A 22,674-nucleotide genomic window follows, 5' to 3' on the forward strand; every position below is an offset into this window, starting at 1 on the left:
TTCCCGTTAAACGGGAGGAAACTTAATCGATCGTTACTCGATGTGCGCGTGAGCTTTGTAAAACCGCTTTAACGCATGTTTATTTTGCATAAAAGCAAAAGTGCCTTTATCTCTTTATTCAGGTTCCTCTATTGCTCGGTAAATGTTTCTGTAGGCTAGCGTTGTTTTATAATCAAACTTTTTTTTTTTTTTTTATAAACTTTTTTTTTAATTAGGGCCAACATGTTCTTGGTTCACTGCGGGTGTTGACTTGTACTTTTCTCGTGCCCTCGTTGGGGTCTTGCTAGTTTAGGGTTGCAGTCTCATGTCGCTTGAACCATTAAATTACTCTCGTACTTAACACGGCCTGCTATTGATTCAGATCAGCTATGAGCGTTACTGCTCCAAAGAAACTCTTGACAAGTGAATATTAGTTCAGTCGGATTGGTGATGGTCCAGATGCGTGTCCCCGATGACCACCGGATGGCGTAACTGTGACCCTAGACTACAAAACCAGTTATATGGGTGAATTGATATATTTATATACTGTACATCACATGAAAACTGAATAAATAAGCTTTCAATTGATGCATAGTTTGTTAGGACAACATTTGGTCAGATACGTTCAAATACTGAGAAAAAAATATTTAAAATAAATTCATTTTAAAATTGTTTAAACAGTATTCGAAAAATACTATTTTAGGGCATTAACTAATGTGTAACAACATTACCATGTTACCTGCTCTGAATATGCACATCCATCTGTTAAATACTGCCTTTAAAGTTGTCGAAATAAAGTTTTGTTAATCAAGATTTCATATGTTTACAGTAGGAAATTTGCTAAAATATTATATTCAAATATCTGGAACATGATATTTACTTAATATCCTAATGATTTCTGACATAAAAGAAAAATTATCATTTTGACCCATACACGTTGCTACTGTTTTTTTGTGGTCCAGGGTCCCAAATAGTTCATTTAATACATAGTTCGTTTCCTAACTTTAATTAGAGTTATAGCCCAGCTCCAACTTCATGAACACCACCCACAACTGTGTTCCTCCTCGCAACTCATCATGGCATAGCAGTCTGACACAGAATTAGTTTGTATGGTTGTATGATTTTATGGTTGTTGTTTTTTTTGTTGTGTAACGTTGTGTCATTTATTAAGCCAAGATGTTACTTTTTAAAGGTATATATGTTTCATTTCAGTTAAGAATGTTAAAAGTAGTGCCTTTACAACCAGCTGAAACAAAACGTAAATATTTTATTTCAGTTAATATGTTTACGGTTTTAGCTTTACACCTTCAAAATAAACATGCCGATGTTCTAAATTATTGTGCCATACTGATAACATGTTGCACAAAAATGGGTAAATATTAATTAGCAGAAAAAAATGATGGCATAAAAAAGTAAAATGAATAATTAGATAATCATGAGTGAGAGCAAATGTTAATATACCCACCTTCAATGATCGGAGCACATCTGAGCTTTGTGTTAAATCTGATACAGTGTGTTTTAACATGTTAGTTGTTGACTGTAATTGAGCAGCTGGTACCTTAATTGGATGTTGATTTGCGGTATTGTGATTGATTGTGATTATTGTCTGGGGTTGTTGTGGCACTGCAGGGATCTCACAGAATGATGATGCTGTACCGATGACTCACTGAACTCAATGTTCATTTTATTTATTGTGTTGTCCTAAGTGTAGTATGTCAATTTTACTCTACACATCTAAACGAATACATCGTATGCCATTTAAATCATTAGGCCTGTTTTTATACCTAGAGTTCCCACGAAAACCATCACCTAATAACAGTTGTTAAATGTAACAGTGGTCTTTTGGTGAGACGTATTGAAAACGCATAGATATAGCCAACGCATTACTAAAAATATATATATGTTTTAATACATACTGGTTGGCGTGTATTATGTTTGACAGCGTCGTAACAGAATGAGCGACATTTATTTGTACGCTTTAATTTAGCTGCATTTTGATAGGCGAAAGTCACAATTCAATCTCCATATTTGACAGACATGAAACGTTAAACACACAGTAAAATATCTAGATCTTCATCCCTTCTGAATGATAAGTTAACACTTTGATGATTTCTTGCCTGGACGCACTGGCCCTTCTACCCAGTCCGTGCGCGCGTGCCAGAACACAGTCCACGTACTTCTCCCAAAAGACCTGCGCCAACTCCATAAACATGTCTTGATGTTTGGGTTGATTAGACCCGCTCAAGTACGTCATGAAATCCCAGAGTCCGGCCACTGTTTCTGCGACGCGCAGTTTACGCGCTTGTATTACTGCCAGTGACGAAGCGTCCCAGCACTCGCGGTTTATCTCGCCCAGCTGCCCGGGAGCCTTGCCGCCCCCTGTGCCCTCGGCGCTGAGCATCTCGAGACTGGGTATAGTGTACGGCGATACGGAGGCGAGAATCAGCAGACACACTAATAGAAGGCGCCACCACTGGCCGTCAAGGAATCCCATTAACCGTCCCATTGGAACCTTTGGAATCAACAGTGAAATCCTTTATGGCTTGAAAACCGTTCCGTATTTACAACAGACCTTGTATATGTCCATTAGCCTTCACATTTATATAATTACTAATCCTAAACAAAATGCCAGGTAAAAACAACAACAATAAACAATTGGCAGAGCAACAAAAAGCCATTCAGACACCTACCAGAGCCAGTGAAATGGTAACACGGAAAACTAGTTTACTTACAATGCTTAGTTCAGTCTTTTTTGTCCCGTAGATCCTTTTCTGTTCATACCTTTGAGGCGAATAATTGGCTTTGAGCGAGTGTTTTACGACTTACAGAGACTTTTAAAGCGCTGCGCGCCCACGTTTCAAGCGTCATGCTGTTGATTGTTGCCTATTCCACTTACACTAAAAACCACCTGACGTGAAGAACATAATTGAATTACAATTGAATCTGAGGAGCACAAGTACTTAGAGCTCATGATTAGCACTGTTATTTTTATTTATTAATATTATTGCCTATTGTTATTATTTTACGGTAAGTCTAGACAAAACCTAAATAGTCTCAATAAAAAAAAGGGTTATAAGCTAATAGTCCAAACGTATTTAATGCATATTTTAGTTGCTAGAAATAAAAATAAATAAGTAACAGTAATAAAATATGAAATCAAAATAATTATACTTCATAGCAAATAGTTTTGTAATGTATTTAATTTAATTTAATTCAGTTACATTGTTAATTCGCTTGGGACTTCCGTCATTCCCCTTGTGTCTAAATTGTTTAAAAACATGCAAATATTTGTTTTGTTTATAGAGATATCTAATACTCGACAGTAGAATTTATATGCGTAAATACATGTAAGCAAATTCTCTCACAGAGATCATATATTATACGAATATTGAAAAGAGGCGGAAACACGTGTAATGGACAGGACTTTTAGCCAATCACAGCACACGCGGGTATGTTTCCGGAAGCGCACACGTGTTTGGTTCTTCACTTTAACGGTGCGAAGTCAGTAACGTTGTAACTGAAAAACGGATAGATTTAATGCCACTTGATTACAATCTCTACGTTGGGGAGTTATTTCGGCATGGTCTGGATAAGCAGAGTTTGTTTCCGGAAGGTTGGTAACGTTGACGAGTTTATAGAACGACATTTACCAAGTTAGTAATAGCCTGACCTTCACAAGCTAGGTTTGTATGCCATTAACAGATCGTGTAGCAAACTACTAATTACTAAAACATGAAGCTACACTCTAGACACTTTTATAACGCGTTAAGCATATTAGCCGATTAGCAGAAATCAAGCTGACATGTGACAGTGCCATATAATTAACGTTATCATTTGTTCGCTTTTAATTTCTCTACATGATATGCATTTTCTATAGGCTGATCTCACTGCAGTTTAGCAGTCTTAGGATGAAGTATGTCAGGAGTATATGAAATTATTGGTTATTGGTCTATGCCACAGACTTGATTGGAAGCTGTTTCAGAGCAGCGATTTTCAATCGTAGTGCTAAAGGACCCACAGCCCAAAATAAAAGTATTTCCACATCGTTGAAGTGTTAAGGAATTTATATTTTTATACTTAATAATACTTAGTAATTAGATAAAATGAAATAAAAGTAGATTGTTTGCTGTGCTCCATGGGGTGCCCAGTCTATATGCACATATAAAGTAAAGATATAGGGAAGATGCCTCCCATGAAGGCATAGTTTACCCAAACATCTCCCTCATGTTATTCCCTGTAAGACATTCATTCATCATCTGAACATAAATTGAGATATTTTTAATGCAGCCTGCGAGCTTTCTGAACCTGAGTAGTGTGTACAGAAAATGTTTACTTGTCTTAATTCTCGATAGCTTCCATGAATTCAGAAGTGAAATATGAACAGTTTCACTAACGTAATGTCCATAATGACTTTATCTGTCTCTTTTATTTCAGTATGGCAACTTTGTGGATAATATACGGCTTTATGTGAGGGGTGGGAGTGGAGGAATGGGTTTGCCCCGTTTAGGGGGACATGGAGGAAACGGCGGAGATGTTTTGGTGGTGGCCAAAAAAGACATTACATTGAAGCAAATCAAGGACAAGCACCCTAGCAAACGATTCGCTGCAGGTGCTGGTTCAAACAGCAGGTCAGTCATTATTTTCTAATAAAGAGAATAATGTGTGAGTGAAACGGCAATTGTCAGCAACACTCTGGAAGGCAATAATACAAATTTTCCATTTTATAAGCGAAATAGTATTTTTATTTTTTTATTTTCAATGTGTAATTGTGTGTTATTGATTTATAAGATCTCTTGTATTTATTTTCTATATTAAATGTATGTTTTTATCTTGTATTTAAACTATTTTGAAACAAGTCACATTGGCCTATTATATTTTTCCAATAACATATTGTGTGATCTCTTCTATTGATTGTTTGTGTCTGAGTGAGATGTTGTCTTTTTTTTTGTTTTGCGAATATGATGTGAAGAACTTCATATTTTCTTGATATTGTGAAAGCTTATTTACTCCATGCAGAGTATATGATGCATTCCCAAATCTTTTGCTATTATGTAGCCTATAGTATTTTTAATAAATGTATAGCATCTCCAAGCTTCTTTTTTATATAACAGTACAGTTGACCACAAGTGTGTGAAAGAACCTTTGTACTGCTTTCCAAGTCAAATTGATGCAAGGGGGTTTTATGATGAGCAGATTGCAATGCAAAACGTTATTCATTCAACATCTTGACTTCCACCTGTTCAAATTATAAGATGAAAAAAAGTGAATAGTTATGCAGTTGCTGCCAGATGAACAGTGCACTGAACATGGCATGAGTAGAAGAGTCTGTACACAACCGCTTTCATTTTTTTATGGGTATCATGTCAGGTTTAAATGTGCAGAAGTGTGGAAGATTTGAGAGAATGCACATGTGAGGAATTGTTTGTGAAATGCTTCTTTTTGTACTGCTTCTGACATAAAGATATTGAAGGACTTTTGTAAAACCAGAAAAGTGCATAAAAAAAGTAGTGCACTTTTTTTATTTTATAAATGCTGACTGATTAATTTTTTGATGAACAGATATCACAAATAATCGCTCTGTTACGCAACACAATTTAAAAATGTCAGTTATGTGACTTAGTGCTTTTCTGTCAACTCTTTTCTACTCATGTTTTTCTTCTGAAATACACATAATGTATACTTGTTTTGATGAATGTTGTGTCTGGTTTATGATGTAGAGACTGTAAGTAAAGGTTTGTATGTTATTTTTCCAGTATTCAAGCTCTGAGAGGGGCTAACGGAGAGGACACCCAGGTCTTTGCACCTGTTGGGATCAGTGTTACAACGGATAATGGCAGAATCTTAGGTAATTTCATTCAAACACATCTATAACGTCTAGATCATGTATGTGTTCCTGTCACATCTCTCACATCACCTTTATGTCTTCATTTGACATGGTTTTTGTATATTTTCTCACCTTTCCACTTTTATATCTCAAATGCCATCTTGTGATGATTTATTCCTTTCATATTGCACTCCGTATATCTCTGTGTATATGCATATATTGTATTTTTCTTTTATCTTAAGGTGAGCTGAACTGTGAAGGAGACAGACTTTTGGTGGCTAAAGGGGGTCGTGGTGGCACTCTTCACTCCGGGTTCTTACCCAGTAAAGGTCAAAATAGACATATACGTCTGGACCTTAAACTCATTGCAGATTTTGGACTTGTAGGGTGAGTGTAGTCAAAGATCATGGACTGAGAAAATAACGGATAAACAAATTAAAAATGCATAAACTGTATTTGGTATGCAATTAAAAAAAAAAATTGTGATTGAGTTCAATGAAACACGTATAGTATGGTTCATGGTCTTTTTCCAAATCAAAGTTATCATCCTTATCCGCTAGTTAGTGGGAACTAACTAGGGAATAAGTTAATGTAAAAGATATATAAATTGTATTTTTTTTTTTTTTATGCCGTCCCTCAATGAATCTGCTGGCACACACCGCTTTGCGTTCATTGTCATGGAAACATCCAAGCTGAAGATAATGAGGAAATGACATCACTCCCTTTGCCAAGTGCATTCCAAATGAATCATTTCATGCGCGTTTCCTGCTCGCTCCAAAGTCCCCACTAACAGGCAGATAAGGCATGGTTCATGGATAATGACCACGAACCATATGATAAATTGGCACACATATGGTTACACTCCTAATTGTGATGTTCGTCAGAAGTAAAGTGCCATAATTGTTTTCTTTCTCCAGTAAATTGTAATTTGCTCACATCAAATATTTTAATAGGTTAGGGCATGTATTTTTGTTTTTTGATAGGTTTCCTAATGCAGGAAAATCCTCCTTGCTGACTGCCTTGTCTCACGCCAAACCAAGGATCGCCAACTACCCCTGTGAGAACTGATAATCAGTAACGAGTTAAGCAAACATGTTGACGGACTTGTTGACGAACAAGTGAATATATATGAATGAATGCTGTCAAAGGATTATACAAAAATACATTTTTTGTTTACATAATGTGTGTTCTTCACATGAAGAAACAGAACAAACTGAGACAGACTATGCTTCAAGACCCACCTTCAAAGCTATATTACATGATGCTACTGACCATGCTTTGTTTTTAAAGTAGTGCTGTCAAAAGATTAATTGCATTAAAAGATTTTTTTTGTGTTCATAGTATGTGTGTGTACTGTATATTTATGTATATATAAATACACACATACAGCATATATTTTGCAAATATTTACACACACACACACACATATGTAACATTTTTCTTATAATGTGCAAATGCATGTGTTTGTATTTATATATACATAATATTCACAGTACACACGTTATATAAACAAATGTTTATTTTATGCATTTAATCATTTGACAGCAACTTGTGCATAATTGTTCAGGTAACTTTGCAGGTAGGTTTCTTGAAATTGTCTTGGAGACGTTGGCACAGTTAGTCTGTCTCAGTTTGTTCTATTTCTTCATGTGATTCTTGACAGACTGGATGATGATAAGACCAGATCTCTGTGTGAAGCACTGGCTGTTGTCAGACTCCTTGTGCAAACAAAAAATTTCAATTAGTGGCAAAATTAATATTTGGCACTACAACTGGCACTTTTACAATAATGCCCTGTTTTCCCTAATTCTCTCTGTAGTTACAACTTTAAGACCTGAAATTGGAAAGGTTATGTATGATGACCATAACCAGGTAGGATGACGGGCTACTCAACTGTAATGAAATAATAGCTCTTAGCACTTATACTGTATATTAGCTAACAAGCTTGACCCTTTCCCATAAAACAGTTTGAGTTACAGAAGTTTGTTTTCTCTGGAGGTTTCAGTAGCAGACTTACCAGGACTCATTGAAGGTGCTCACATGAACAAAGGCATGGGACACAAATTCCTCAAGCATGTGGAGAGAACCAAGCAGCTCATGTTTGTGGTATTGCATTTTGTCTGTTATGAGAACTTGAATGTTAGTGACAGAGTTAGTGACTTGAGTAGTAATCTTGTGTTCTGATTTTTCAGGTCGACATCAGTGGGTTCCAGCTGGCTAGTAAAACTCCAGTGAGGTCTGCGTTTGAAACCGTGGTTCTTTTAACCAAGGTAATAATATACACAACAATGTAAACGTTTGAGGTTAGTGCTTTTTAAAAAAATAATAGAAATACTTTAATTCTGCAAGAATGCATTAAATTGATCAAAAGTGACAGTAAAGCATTTCAGTAACTGGCATTTCAAATAAATTATTTCTATTGATCAAATAAAAAACCTGTCAGTTTTAACAAAAAAATATTAAGCACTGAAAACAGTAAGAAAGGTTTCTTGAGCTCCAAATCAGCATATTAGAATGATTTCTACAGAACTGTATATTTTCTTTGAAAAACAATAGAAATGTTCTGATTCTAAACTTTTGAACAGTAATGTGCATATGAACACACACACACACACACACACGCATATACCACATATACACTGTATTGCCAAAAGTATTCGCTCACCTGCCTTGACTTGCCTATTAACGGAAGGCTTCAACTCTTCTGAGAAGGCTGTCCAAGGTTTAGGAGTGTGTTTATGGGAAATTTTGACCATTCTTCCAGAAGCGCATTTGTGAGATCACACACTGATGTTGGACGAGAAGGCCTGGCTCTCAGTCTCTGCTCTAATTCATCCCAAAAGTGTTCTGTTGGCTTGAGGTCAGGACTCTGTGCAGGCCAGTCAAGTTCATCCACACCAGACTCTGTTATCCATGTCTGCTGAATCATTCAGAGATCCTTTCACTGGAACTAAGGGGCCAAGTCCAGCTCCTGAAGAACAACCCCAAACCATAACCCCCACCAAACTTTACACTTGGCACAATGCAGTCAGACAAGTACCGTTCTCCTGGCAACCGCCAAACCCAGACTCGTCCATCAGATTGCCAGATGGAGAAGCGTGATTAGTGTCTGCTGCTCTAGAGTCCACTGGTGGCGTACTTTACACCACTGCATCCGACACTTTGCATTGTACTTGGTGATGTATGGCTTAGATGTAGTTGCTCGGCCATGGAATCCCATTCCATGAAGCTCTCTGCTCACTGTTCCTGAGGTAATCTGAAGGCCAAATAAGGTTTGGAGGTCTGTAGAGATTGATTCTGCAGAAAGTTAATGACCTCTTCACACTGTGCGCCTCAGCATCCGCTGAAGCCGCTCCATCATTGTACGCAGCCTACTTCGTGGCTGAGATGCTGTCGTTCCACTTTCACGTTCTTATAATACATCTGACAGTTGTCTGTGAAATATTTAGGATGAAAGAGATTTCATGACTGGATTTGCTGCACAGGTGGCATTCTATCACAGTTCAACACTGGAATTCACTGAGCTCCTGAGAGCGACCCATTCTTTCACAAATGTTTGATGCTTGATTTTATACACCTGTGGCCATGGAAGTGATTGTTAATATTTGCATGGGCGAATACTTTTGGCAATATAGTGTATGTATGATAAAATGCTTCTGAATATATGATTGTGATGTATAAAATTATTTTTTGTTAATCAGGAACTGGAGTTGTATAAGGAGGAGCTGTTAGGCAAGCCAGCAATCCTGGTCATAAATAAAATGGACCTCCCCGAGGCTCAGGGTCATCTCAGAGAACTGGAAGCTCACTTGGAGAACCAGGAAGGTAGGTTTTATTAGCAACAAATACGCTGTTTTGAAGATATTTATTATACAGGCCATTTAAGCACATTCGTTTTTCATATAAAAAATTGCCTTTAGACCTAGTTTTGTGTTATTTTAGATATATGCTAGTCAACATTTGAAGTGAATCGAAAAAAGTTTATCAAAGTAGTCCTAAAACAAGAACACATCATGATACTAGCTGCTTTTTTCAGTTGAGTGGTTATTCTACTGTTATGTTTTAATATGGGGTTCTGTATTCTGTAAAACTTGGGCCTTTTGTTGGGCCTATTGAAATGCATCACATATGCAGAATTATATCAGTTCAACTGATATCACCCATTGTATTTAAATAAATAGTCTGGAAGTGGTTTATTATACATGTTAAAAAGGCCATGTTTCATACAAATATGTGTACTGAAATTTTCCCAAAGGGGAAGGTCAGGAAGCTCAGTCTCGAGTATCTGACACAAGTAAATTTTGCTGAAGTGCAGGCCTAATGTGATTGTTTCATTGCATTGAGCTTGATGGCTGTGTACGTGCAGTTTTCCTCAGTTGATAACTCATATAAGTGATTCTGTGCTTTCCTAGAATCAAGCCGTCTTTTCCCTAAGGATGTCATCCCTAAAAGCCTAATGCATTTCACCCACATCATCCCAGTTTCAGCCACAACTGGCCTTGGTCTGCCCTTGCTCAAGTCCCTCATCCGCCAATCACTTGAGGAGCAGGATGCCATAGAAACTGAGGGTCAGCGCCATGAGAGGCTACTCAAGTTAAGAAGGGAGATTCCCAAACCAACTATACCCAACTGGGGGTTTCCTCAACCGACCTGAGCTCCCACATACAGGTTACAGTATAGGCAACCCATAAATAATCATGTCAAACACACAATATGCGTGAAAGAACATAAACGGCACATATTATTGCTTGACTTTATAGTCTATTTTATAGACAATTTTCTGTGCCCTATATGTGTTTAAATGTTGCATTCTGACACCAAAATGCTGACCTTTGTGTCCGGGTAAGCTTTCATGTAACGCATTGCTTGAAGTTGGTTTTAGCTGCTCTCCCAATCTGATCATGCTGGTCTGGGTTGCTGGTTTTAAAGGCGTTTTGGTAACTTGTCAGCTGGTCCTACCATCAGAAGAGGGTGGGAGACCAGATTAAAAACTGGCCATTACAACAAAATAATATTTTTCCCCGCACAGTAAGATGGCTAAAATGCTCTCTTTGAAAATGATTAATTTCTATAATTTATAAAAAAGTGAGCACCTTTTATAGCTAGTCCTTGTTCTTGTTCAGTTGGCCTGTTTTTCAATAGAATCAGAACTCTACTGCCCTCTGCTGATTTTTTTTGCCACTGTTTGTGTTTTATACCTTCATTGATTTGTTTAATGCTAGATTATTCTGTACCAGAGTAAAATCAGGTGAAACGCTTGCAATGAAGCCAGGAATTATACGTTCAGACCTATCTTTTGTCTGTCATAAATGTTAAGTTTTTTTTGCAGACAAGTCACATCTCTACCAACTGCCACTAGATGCTACTAGAACCGTGCAGATAGTTTGCAGGCCAAACTGGAGCATGTAGGCTACTTTTCATGATAAACTCAAACAGTGGGCAGTTTCAGAGGTTGTACATGCTTTGATCTTTGTATAATTTGCATGTGTTATTAAATCCTTTCAACACTTAGAAAAGCTAACAGTGTGGGTCCTTTATTTTTTATAAGAAGACATCTGTTTTGTTAGATTATTATTCACTGTCTTGAAGCAAGAGATTGGCAGTAAGAGGAAGCAGCAATGAGGTTATGATAAGAATGAGCAGGTTTTACGAAATAATCTTGGTTCAGTCACTTTCAGTTCTAAGATGGACTTCATTTGGCAACACACAACAGAATATTACTGCTTTACAGCTTCATTTCTACAATAGCTAGCATTACATGATCACAGACTATTTAAATAAATGGTTTTAAAAGATTACAAATTACCAAAAACAAGAAAAAAACATTATGATTGCTCTGTCAGCGCAGATTGCTACAATTTAAATCCTTAAATCTTTTTTCACTATTTTTTCCACATTTAAATGCATCTGAACATCTTATTCATTTTGTTTAGTGACAAAGTGTGTTTAGTGGACTGTGTTTTGTTTTGTGTTCAAAAAATGCCCCAAACCAGTTAGAACTGCATTTTATTCAATGAAGTAATAGTTAATTGTGAAGCTTTTCTCAGAGGACATGCGCTTCTGTATGTTTGGATTCTGGTCAAGCATCTGGAAGGTTATTTGTCTCCATGGACAAGGCCACTGCAGCTGATCATCAAATACACCAGAAACCAGACGAACATATATTGAAAGGTAATTCTGATTCAGTCTCAAGCCAGCCTGAAAGCGATAACCATCACTGGAGTAATACAACGGGCTGTACATCCAAAAGCCAGACACACTGTTTTTCAAAACCTTCTCAAAGTCTCTGATCTGCCATGTGTGCGGACACTCAGTCTCTGAAATATTGATATCATCCAGTGGAGGATTTTCACTGGATGATATCAATATTTCAGCTCCTTTACAGCTTCAAATACAACTTTATTTGCATTCAGTGGCACATGATGCAGCTTCCAATAATTACCAGGGGGTTCTGCAAGAAATTAAACTGTCAGTAATGTGGAATATTTAAAGGAGCATATTGAAATGCATACTTTATGCAACTCACTGACTTGTGTAACAAAAAACAACAACAGTAATTTAATCAACCTAGGATCTTTGGTAATATAGGAGTTGGTCATATAATTAGAATATCATCAAAAAGTTGATTTATTTGACTAATTCCATTCCAAAATTCAAATTTGTATATTGTATTCATTCATTACACACAGACTGATATATTTCAAATGTTTATTTCCTTCATTTTGATTTTCATTTTTTGATTTTCATTAGTTTTCAGTTAATCAAAATTTAAAGAAATAAACATTTGAAATATATCTGTGTGTAATGAAGGAATATAATGTTTAATGGAATTAGTGAAATCAACTTTTTGATGATATTCTAATTATATGACCGTCACCTGTACATGCCTCTACATACATTTTTGCAAAACTGAACAAACGTACGTATACATATGAATCACTGCAGTTTCTGTTTGAAATGAACACTAGAGCCAGTAAAACTGACAACTTTTAGAAACAATTTGAACATCCTGAACGATTTTCAGAAGAATTTTAACATGCTCCACGGTTTGAAAACAGATACTTTTAAATGTTGTCGTCACTTCATTTATTTGAGTTTTCTAAATCAGTATTTGGTAGCTCACGTGATACGACGTTGCAGTTAAATTATGAAAAGTCCAAATGAAACTACCTTTCAACAAAACAGGTCAAATCCATACAAGGAAGTTAAAATATGGTCGCAAAACATACCTCAAACAGCATAATAAAAACGCTGCAATACCTACCTGTACTAAAGTAGTAGTCGTATGGGGTATCTTGGGTGCTGTTCTGGTTCTCACTGAACTTATTGAAATTGTGCTCCTTCATATACAATTTTTTCAATAACTGAAAAATCTGAATGATTTATCTGTTTTTTCCTAATCACTTTAAAATGTACATGCAAAACTTGGGACACCTATAAATATTTTTAATTATGTTTTGTAATGTTTAAATATATTACCAAGTCACCTCTTTAAATTTAAGGTAAAATAAGTATCTAAAAAATGTAAAAATCCAAGTATGGATGCATACCAGTTTATTCACTAATGTAGCTGAACATAAAACTGCCACCCAGTCACCCGGTTGGACAAGAAAATGTCAAATTATCACATTGTCTCTGTGTTTAGTTCCTGTTTTTTAAATTTTTTTAATAAATTTTGTTAGGTAGGTTCTCATTTTTACCATCGCATTATTACTATTGCTGTTTGTTAACTAATTAGTCTCACTTGTCTCTGTCCTAATTTGCCATGCATACTAATACCACCAGTTCTTGTCTTGTAGTAGAGCTTGTTTGCTTTGTCCCAGTGTGGTTTTCCTGTGTATCTCAGTGATTTTGTTCAAATAAATATTTACTGCTTATAAATAGATCCCCTTTCCTTCCAGAAAACTACCGTGGGCAAGTGAGATTTTCTACTTTATTATTTGAAAATGCAAATATAGTCTCTTTCTTCCTCAAACTGAGTTCTTTCTTCTTCTTTTGCTTCCATTTCACTGACAGGTTCTCCACTGTTATTAAAAGATGCTAGAATAAAAGATTCTATCTTTTAACTTAAATTTAAGCAAATGGTCCAGTCAAATAATAATACAGAGTATGTATTAAACTGAATACTAGTTTAATTAAAGTGCATATAATATATAAATAAATTCTCATTTGATTAAAGTGCATAAATTTAATATAAGTATTATGAGACATATTCTATCCCAGTTAGCTAGCCCATGTGAGAGAAAAAAAATCTGTCAAAAACATATGCACCTTTTGTCAGAACCAAACTTTGGGCTTATGACACACAAAGCCTAACAAATACAAAGATTATTTCTGCTTTCCGAAAAACAAATAAACAAAAATGATTGTCCTCTGTTTGTGCATACAGAAAATTTTGTTGTGATCAGTGAGGTAAAAAGTATTTGAGGGAATGTTATTACTGTACCTAAGTATCTTAGATATTAGCAAATTTTCACTACATGATGATGTATCTGTACTTTTCACTCCACTACATTTGAAATGAGTGTTGCAGTTACACTTAGCTTTTCTGTAACAGTTTATTTCTGCCACAAAAGATGATACTGCATATTACAAAGCACTAAAAGCATTTTGCCCTTACTCACCCAACAACAAAGCTACTTTACATGAACATCACTTTACGCTCCTTCAAGTAGTTGTGAATCACAGATGTTTTAAATATGAGATGAGGACGGCAGCCATAACCAGTACTGAGCATTATTAAGTTCCCATTTTCACCATCAGGGCAATAATTAAGAATTTTCAATCAACATAAAACGTTATGAACTGTTATGTGTCTTTATCATCCTAAGGCACAGTGAAAAGAAGTTTTGAGTGGCCAAAGACTCACCAAGGACCACAGCTGGAGAATTGCAGAAACTAATTGAGTCTTGGGGTCAGAAAGCCTTTAGAAATAGTCAAGCAGCACCTAACGTCAACACAGGCTGTTTGGGAGGGTTTTAAGAAAGATTTTCCTAGCTCATCCAAAAACTCCAACATTTTCAGTTACCATACATGACTGGAACTTCAAATGGGACTGGCTTCTATGGTCGGATGAAACTAAAAAGATAGCCTTTAAGCAGCAAACACTCAAGATGTGTATTAGAGCAAAATGTGTGTCAGAACAAAAAAAAACATTCATTTTATAATGGTGTTCTCAACCTTTTAAATTATCTATGATTTTTAAAAATTAAAAGAATTAACAGCGGAGATTAATTTTCACAGCTGGTTTATTTACTCAGGGTGTCAATACTTTTGACCCTGACTGTAAAAACCTCTCAAAACAATGAGTTCACTTACTGACTTCTACAAATGTAGACACAATGTAAATAGTAGACCTAAACACTGTTCCTACAAAATGGCATGACCAAAGGGATGTGTTTGCTGAGAGGCCAGCTGCCATTAAGCTCAGTGATGGTATCCACACTACAGAACAAAGCCTATTTCGGAGGCTTTTCACAGAGTAATAAACTGCCTATTTAGACTTAACTTGTGCTTGGTGTTATTTCAAGTGTAGGCCAATAGAGAAATTTCATGGTTGTTTTTATTGATAGTTGTTTGAAATCCATCTAAAGGCACATTCACAAGTCACACTTTAAGAAAATAGAAGAGTCCATACACCACAACTGTAAGAATATGACAACTCAAGTTGAGATTCCCACTTTATACCCATCCAGTGGTTTTTAGATCCATATGGGTTGGGCAGGTGGTAAATTACAATTGCATACATGTGATATATACAGACATTTGTAGACATTAATCTCACTGGTAAAAAGCCATCAACTCAACAGATCAGTATATATTATATGTAGGCGTTAAAACATTGCACTATAATCTTAAATTTTGTATCCACTAGTACAATATTTAGTGTCACCAAGAAGTGAAAAGAAGTGAATTGTCACAATTGTGACTTATAGCATTAAACCATATACATCTTGACAGAAAACTTAAGACACAGTTAATATAAGCTTTTGAGCCAAATGATATGCTGTTTATCAGAAGACTTCCCTCACTCCTTTTAGGCATCTAAAATGATTGATCACATGGGAAGCTTCATCATGTGCATAGGCTCTTTTTGCAATAATTTCCCCCTCTTACATTTAAACAAAAACATACTTTAACAATAAAAAAACCTATAAAATTTATGCAGTGATTAATAAAAAGAAGACTTAACTAATTAACTTGATCTTTAAGAGAATGTGTGTAAATCATCATGATTATTGCTAGCTTCAACATTAATTAATATTATCAAAGCATATTTAATTATCATATGCATGTAGCAGAAAGCCGAAGATAGATGCAATTCTTTGGTGCTGAATTTATGAAGTCAGAAATAGGGCTGATGATGATAAAAATAATAATAGTGGTTTCATGATTAACTCGCTAGCAAAAGAAAGCACACCACCATGATGATCAGAGAGGAAGCAGTCTTGGCACTGGAATTGCAAAATATGTCCCAGCATTTACTAAAGGAAAAGAACATATGTGAATATGAATATTAATGCAATAGAAAAAACATCCACATTCATATATTTGGATAATGCAGTTGACCAGTTCTTTTAGTGAATAAAATACATTCTACAACTGAGGTGTCTGTATTCATAAATTATTCTTTTGAGACAATTCGGTTAATGAGTCATTTAAAAAGTCTTTTGAGTCTGTTTGAAAAAGTGCACAAATTCTACGCTATTTTAACTAAATCTATCAGAGACGGATTTGGGGACATTTGGGGAGGTCCCCATTTGTTTTAAAACCAGATCATAAATAATAAAATAGAGACTGTAACCGAAAAACCTCCATGTGAATCATTATCAAATCAAAAGACAAGGTACTTCAAGCGTTGTAAGGTAAATATCAAGAGAAAGTACATTTGCTTTTGACATAAGAGCAGAGATCTGCACCACCTGCTAACTGTGCTCTTTACTAGTGACCAGTACCAGTACAGCGTCCACACAGCACAACTTTTGTTCTCTTACATATTGCAATCATAAAGTGAAGCTTTTTACAAACTTGAGGATATGTCTTACCTGTCATTAAGTCTTGGTGTAGTTGTAACGCTTTTAGTAGCAGTAGTGGTTGTTGCTGTTATAGTTTTTGGAAGAACTCTAGTAAACAAACAAAAAATAAAATATGATAAAAGGTTTTCAGGTCAGAGAGCACATGTAATCAATATAAATCTACCTCGGCAAGATGGGAATGAGGACATGGGCAGAAATCCAATAACAGGAAAACAGAAATGCTAAAAATTGCATCACATTAGACATACAAGACTTCACAAGGAGTGACTGGTTAAACAGGCTTATAGGCTGGCTAACAAGGTAGTGCAGTTAAAGTGCCCCTATTTCATGCAATGTTTAACATATCCTGCAATGTTTTCAATCTGAACATGTACATTGTATAAAGTTATTGTCTCTTAAACGAAAGAGTACTTTGAATCATTCAAGTTAGTAATTTTTTAAAATGAATCCCAAGCCGTTTCATGTTGATGTCAGCTAAAGCATTGTTTTTTTGTTCGCATTGCTATGATTGAAAATGCTATTTTTTTTGCCACTATTTATCACCTTTAGATCAAAAGAAATAACAGTTCCCACAGTAACTCTGTACACAAAGAAGCACAGCGCTCACAAACACTGCTTTATTAGGCATTACAGGCATGATGAAATGAAAATGAGACCAATCACCATAGCATCACGCAAAGGAGGTGTTCTGAAAAATGAACTGTTAAACAAATCGTTTTGGAGTCATTGTGAAAATAAGGTAATGAGACAATGATACTGTTTTTTTGAGCCTTTTTGAACACCCAAAAAACTTCAAAATAAGAGTCAAGGGAACACAGGCTGGGATTGTAACATCATCAGATTTTCAGATTTCATTAGTAGACCATTTTGTAATATACATAGCCATTAAGTTCAGACATGAATACATTTTTGTGTATTCTGAATGATTGTACGAGAGAGGTTAAAATGATATTTACCTTGGAGCACATGATCCTTGCTGGGCACTCACATCAGGAGTAACGTTGAAGTTCTTCACTGTTGCTTTAGGACAGGGTAGAGAGTCCTTCTGAAGCAACTCAGAAATATCTAAACAAAATGTATTTAAATGAAAGAGGAGCACAACTGAAATATATCTGAGCTGCCAAAAAGGATTACTTGTCGTCATCTTGTTCTCTGAAGTTACTTCACAAAACCTACCTTGCAAGGTGAAGAGAAATATGATGTCACCACCCTTGATAAACTCTCTTTTAGTGAGGTCCTCTTTCATTATGGCATATTGATATCCCACAAAAAGACCCACATGTACAGTCTCATTGGCAATGACACCCTGGGTTCCAATTTGTTGAGGATTGCCCCAAACATTTAAATCTGTTACAACAAAATATGGCTTTTAATTTTAAATTTACATAACGATCTTGAGTAAAATAAAATGCTGCATGCAAACATGCTACCAGAGAAAAGTAATCAGATTCTCACTGGAATAAATGAAAGAAGGATCAGTTGTGAAGCTTTTCTCAGAGGACATGCGCTTCTGTATGTGTGGATTTTGGTCAAGCATCTGGAAGGTTATTTGTCTCCATGGACAAGGCCACTGCAGCTGATCATCAAATACACCAGAAACCAGACGAACATATATTGAAAGGTAATTCTGATTCAGTCTCAAGCCAGCCTGAAAGCGATAACCATCACTGGAGTAATACAACGGGCTGTACATCCAAAAGCCAGACACACTGTTTTTCAAAACCTTCTCAAAGTCTCTGATCTGCCATGTGTGAGGACACTCAGTCTCTGAAATATTGATATCATCCAGTGAAAATCCTCCACTGGAGTTTCCATCTCCTTTACGGGCTTCAAATACAACTTGAAAGGTTTTATTTGCATTCAGTGGCACATGATGCAGCTTCCAGTAATTACCAGGGGGTTCTGCAAGAAATTAAATGGTCAGTAATGTGGAATATTTAAAGGAGCATATTGAAATGCATACTTTGTAATATATAAAGGGCAGACCTGTGATCTGATCCATAAGTCTGAGAGTTCCTCTGCTGTCTGATTCGTTCTGGTACTCTCTGATCCAGATGTTGAGCTGGTCAGACTTGTGACCGCTGTGATAGTAGTAGAACTGCAGACACTGCACTTTACAGTATCTTTGAGGGGTCATTGTTTTGCTTTCCATTCTAGCTGCATCCCCCTCGTTTCTTGCCTTAGTGTTGAAGTGCATGAAGAAAGATGTCCCTGAAGACATTAAAACAGGAGTACACAGAAGTTGTGCAGTTGTACAGTGACTACAGATTTGGTCAGAAGTGAGGCATTATTTTTTTGGGCTTTGAAAATATAGAAAGTCCTAAAGTCTGTTTATGTGAAAAAAGCACACTGTTAAAAAACGTAGCTTCAAATTCACAGACATACTGTAACTTCTCACCATTTTGTTCTTTGCCCAAGTATGTGTGGTCAGTCACATTGATGCCACTCACTGACTTCACTCTCTGCCAGCCGTAATCAGCAGCAGAGCAGACGCTCATCTGACACAGAGATTCATCATCAAAACTACAGTGATCAAGGAAAGAGATAGACGAATCTGAGGCAAAAAAAAAGAAGAAGTTATATCTTTGTGCACAATATAATTCTAACTTTTTGATACTACATTTAAGAGATAATGCATTGTCACTGCCGAGTCATTATTGCAACATTAACATGACAGTTGATAACAATCCAACATTAAAAAACAAATTATGTTTTGCATTACAATTCAGTCACCATTCATCTGCCTCCCTTACAACAAGCATAAGTCCTGCGATATTTAACAACTACAAACTCAGAGTAATGCTGCACAGAATACCCATTCAAAGATCATAAAAAGAACATTGTGGAAAATACTCACTGCATTTATAGAGTTTGTTGAGTTTAATCACATCATATTCACTCATGCCCAGGAGTTGACCAATCACATCTTGAAACTCTGGTTGCTTGGTAATGATTGTGTATCCATTACCGTTGCTTAAATCATTTTTACCATAATGCATCACAGAGTAGTAGTCATATGGGGTGTCTTCGGTGGTTGTCTGGTTCTCACTGAATTTATTGAAATTGCTCTCATACCCTAAAGATAAAGACTGTTGTATTAATTAAGGTTAATGTTCAAAAACAAATGGTTATTTATTGAAAAAGCTTGTTAGTTAAAGCAGTCAGTAAAGCAAATAAATCAAATTCCTAAAAGAACCCCATTTGGTCTCACTTTATGTTAGGTGGCCTTAACTACTATGTACCTACATTTAAATTAATTATTTGGTAAAATGCACTTATTGTGTAGCTACATACATGTTTTTACATTGTATTTATATTTTTACAAATACCTATATGCAGTTGCATCTGTAATGAATTTCTGTAATTACATTTAGAGTTACACTTTAATTGACCTTAAATCTTAACCAACCCTCAAACCTACGCATACCACCAAACCTCTCCCTAACCTTACACGTATCCCCAAGTTAAGTGCGACCAAACATTAAAAAAAGAAACCTGTAATGATGTTTTTAAAGTTGATGGTCACATAATCATCTCTGTCATATCTTGTGTGCTCATGTAAAAATCCAAGAGCGTGGAGAAATAAATGCTCAGTAAAAGCTTTTATCCCACAGCCATCTCCAATGGAAAGAGGCTGAGCTCCAGCAGATACACGGCCGATAAATGACCAACACCTGAAAAATATTTGATTGAGCACATTCACATAACACATAGGTAGATAAATAAACGCAAAGACACACACACACAAATGAATTTATTTTTTATATTTGGCAAACAGAAGAATATATGAGTCTATATTTGGATTACTAACTGGAACCATACTATACCCGTCACTACTCTCCACAGAGATGTAAATGTTTTCTGCTGTTCTGGGCTTGAAGTCAATACATGATCTCAGTCTGAACTGCTCAAATGTTCTCAAAATGACTCCTTTATAGTCCACACCTATTACCACGGAAAACATGTAAAAGTTAATTTTAATATTCATTTAAAAGCTGACAGAACTGTGAGTGAGAAATTCACGTTTTCTTACTGAGATTCACACTCAGCTCATAGGGGATGGAAGTATTCCACCGGTACTGATTCCCAAGAATGGCGTTCCTTTGGTTAGGCTTTAAAGCAGATTATTTTAAGTATCCTGGGAAAACTGTAAATGCTGATTTCTGAATCATTCAATATTGTAATTATAGAATGTCTTGGAACCGAACTCACCACCGCAATGTCTCCTTCTGTGAGATTTAAATCTAATACCACAAGAGAGTTCAGTTCATATGATAAAATTACATTACTATTACTATTATTTTTTGAGATAATATAGTAGTTTATATATACCTTTGTTTATATCTGAAATGTCCATCAATTCCTCATTAATTTCTTTGAGACAAATATAATGAAGAAAACGAAATAATATAGAAATGAGTGCATTGAATGCTAAATGTATTTTTTGTAAAACAGCCTAAAAGTAAAATGATGAAAGGCAGGCAAAAATGAGCAACCCAAGCCAGATCTTTTACGCTACAAAACATATTAAACATTACAATAACTTTACTTATTTACTAACTTTTTACTTACCGAATGGTGAAGGCTGAGAATGTGAACATTCAGACATTAAGGCATGTAAAAATTAATTTAAAAAAGAAAAACAAAAAATTTACAGTGGTATTATGTTACAAACAAACTTACCATAGATGATGCTGGACAAAAAGCCAAAGCCAAATTCAGCAAAAGAGATGTGCATAAATGCATCTTTACTGAAAAATCAGAACGATCGTATTTCATTGTTGAGTTTTTCTAATCACTTAAAAATTTACAAACAAAATACTTGTTTAAATATTTTTGTAATGTTTAAATATTACCAAGTCAGTTATTTACATTTAAGGTAAATAATAAAGGTGATAAAAAAGAGACTAAAGTATGGATGCGTACCAGTTCATTCACTAATGCAGCTGAACACAAAACTGCCTCCCAGTCACCCAGTTTGACAAGAAAATGTCAAATTGTCACATCCTCTCTGTGTTTAGTTCCTGTTGGTTTCTTTTGTTAAGTTAATTCTCATTTTCACTGTTGCATTATTACCATTATTGGTATAGTATTGGAATAGTAATTAGATCCTTGTCCTTCCAGAAAACGACAAGTGATATTTTCTACTTTATTATTTGAAAATGCAAAATTCCCTTCTCTTCCTCATACTGAGTTCCCAGTGCAGTCTTAACAACAGAGGTGTTTCGAAAATCTATTTTGTTTCCATATTCACTTACAGGTTCTCAGTTTTTATTAGCATCTCTTGAACATTTTCAAAACTTTATTTTAAATTTAACATTGATACATTGATACATATTCTAGAACTTTAGAACTTTAGACTTTAGAATTAACTTTATTGCCAGGTATGTTTCTACCCTAATTATTAAAACTGACATTATCCCAAATGACTTCATATTGTGGTTTATCATACCGTCCTGGCTCTCTTTTCACTGCCGTGTCTCTATAGTGCATATTTGAGCTTACATTTTCTATAAGTAAAAGTACTGGTAAAATCAGATACAGTCCACTTGACGTCATTCACTCTAGGTTAGTAGGTTATAGAAAATTACAGTCTTGTCTCTCTCCTTCCATCGAAAACACTCAAATAAGTTGTTTTCAGCCAGCTATCATTGTTTCTCTTGCCCAGAACAACAAACTGGACACCAACAGTCAGGTTTCAGGAATGGCCACTCAACAGAGACTGCTCTACTCTCCGTTGCTGAAGCCTTTTGAACTGCAAAAGCTTATTCCAAATCATCAGTTGTCATTTTGCTGGATTTATCTACTGCTTTTTATATTGTCAATCAACAGATC

General features: G+C 35.7%; 3 protein-coding genes across 3 annotated transcripts; 1 reads left to right on the forward strand and 2 right to left on the reverse strand.

The window, feature by feature from the left end:
• Positions 1-2,044: 2,044 nt before the first annotated feature.
• On the reverse strand, positions 2,045-2,485 carry LOC122360842 (protein FAM237A-like). The gene has a single exon (XM_043261692.1). The coding sequence runs from the start codon at positions 2,483-2,485 to the stop codon at positions 2,045-2,047; it is 441 nt and encodes a 146-aa protein (XP_043117627.1).
• Positions 2,486-3,429: 944 nt separating this feature from the next.
• On the forward strand, positions 3,430-11,324 carry gtpbp10 (GTP-binding protein 10 (putative)). Its single transcript, XM_043262001.1, has 10 exons — positions 3,430-3,592; positions 4,414-4,607; positions 5,733-5,824; positions 6,046-6,190; positions 6,787-6,860; positions 7,623-7,675; positions 7,802-7,909; positions 7,996-8,073; positions 9,505-9,628; positions 10,216-11,324. The coding sequence occupies exons 1-10, from the start codon at positions 3,560-3,562 to the stop codon at positions 10,455-10,457; spliced, it is 1,143 nt and encodes a 380-aa protein (XP_043117936.1). The 5' UTR covers positions 3,430-3,559; the 3' UTR covers positions 10,458-11,324.
• Positions 11,325-15,347: 4,023 nt separating this feature from the next.
• On the reverse strand, positions 15,348-21,854 carry LOC122360653 (meprin A subunit beta-like). The gene is made up of 16 exons (XM_043261448.1): positions 21,766-21,854; positions 21,523-21,590; positions 21,412-21,424; positions 21,172-21,213; positions 21,052-21,083; positions 20,873-20,951; positions 20,667-20,784; positions 20,335-20,513; positions 19,697-19,915; positions 19,238-19,393; positions 18,826-19,050; positions 18,295-18,741; positions 18,016-18,186; positions 17,796-17,904; positions 16,849-16,926; positions 15,348-16,287 (listed from the first exon to the last, which is right to left on the reverse strand). The coding sequence occupies exons 2-16, from the start codon at positions 21,583-21,585 to the stop codon at positions 16,197-16,199; spliced, it is 2,022 nt and encodes a 673-aa protein (XP_043117383.1). The 5' UTR covers positions 21,586-21,590; positions 21,766-21,854; the 3' UTR covers positions 15,348-16,196.
• Positions 21,855-22,674: the final 820 nt, after the last annotated feature.

The sequence above is a fragment of the Puntigrus tetrazona genome, chromosome 16, assembly GCF_018831695.1.
Source record: "Puntigrus tetrazona isolate hp1 chromosome 16, ASM1883169v1, whole genome shotgun sequence".
NCBI classification, from domain to species: domain Eukaryota; kingdom Metazoa; phylum Chordata; class Actinopteri; order Cypriniformes; family Cyprinidae; genus Puntigrus; species Puntigrus tetrazona.

Excerpts from the sequence above, each read along its gene's own strand:
- LOC122360842 (XM_043261692.1), bottom strand. The coding sequence starts at position 2,485 with ATGGGACGGTTAATGGGATTCCTTGACGGCCAGTGGTGGCGCCTTCTA.
- gtpbp10 (XM_043262001.1), top strand. The coding sequence starts at position 3,560 with ATGGTCTGGATAAGCAGAGTTTGTTTCCGGAAG. Across the intron at positions 7,676-7,801 it reads TGTATGATGACCATAACCAG|GTTTCAGTAGCAGACTTACC; the intron begins GTAGGATGACGG and ends TTTTCTCTGGAG. Across the intron at positions 9,629-10,215 it reads TCACTTGGAGAACCAGGAAG|AATCAAGCCGTCTTTTCCCT; the intron begins GTAGGTTTTATT and ends GTGCTTTCCTAG.
- LOC122360653 (XM_043261448.1), bottom strand. The coding sequence starts at position 21,585 with ATGCATTTATGCACATCTCTTTTGCTGAATTTGGCTTTGGCTTTTTGT. Across the intron at positions 18,742-18,825 it reads ACTTATGGATCAGATCACAG|AACCCCCTGGTAATTACTGG; the intron begins GTCTGCCCTTTA and ends AATTTCTTGCAG. Across the intron at positions 16,927-17,795 it reads CAAGGATCATGTGCTCCAAG|AGTTCTTCCAAAAACTATAA; the intron begins GTAAATATCATT and ends TTTGTTTACTAG.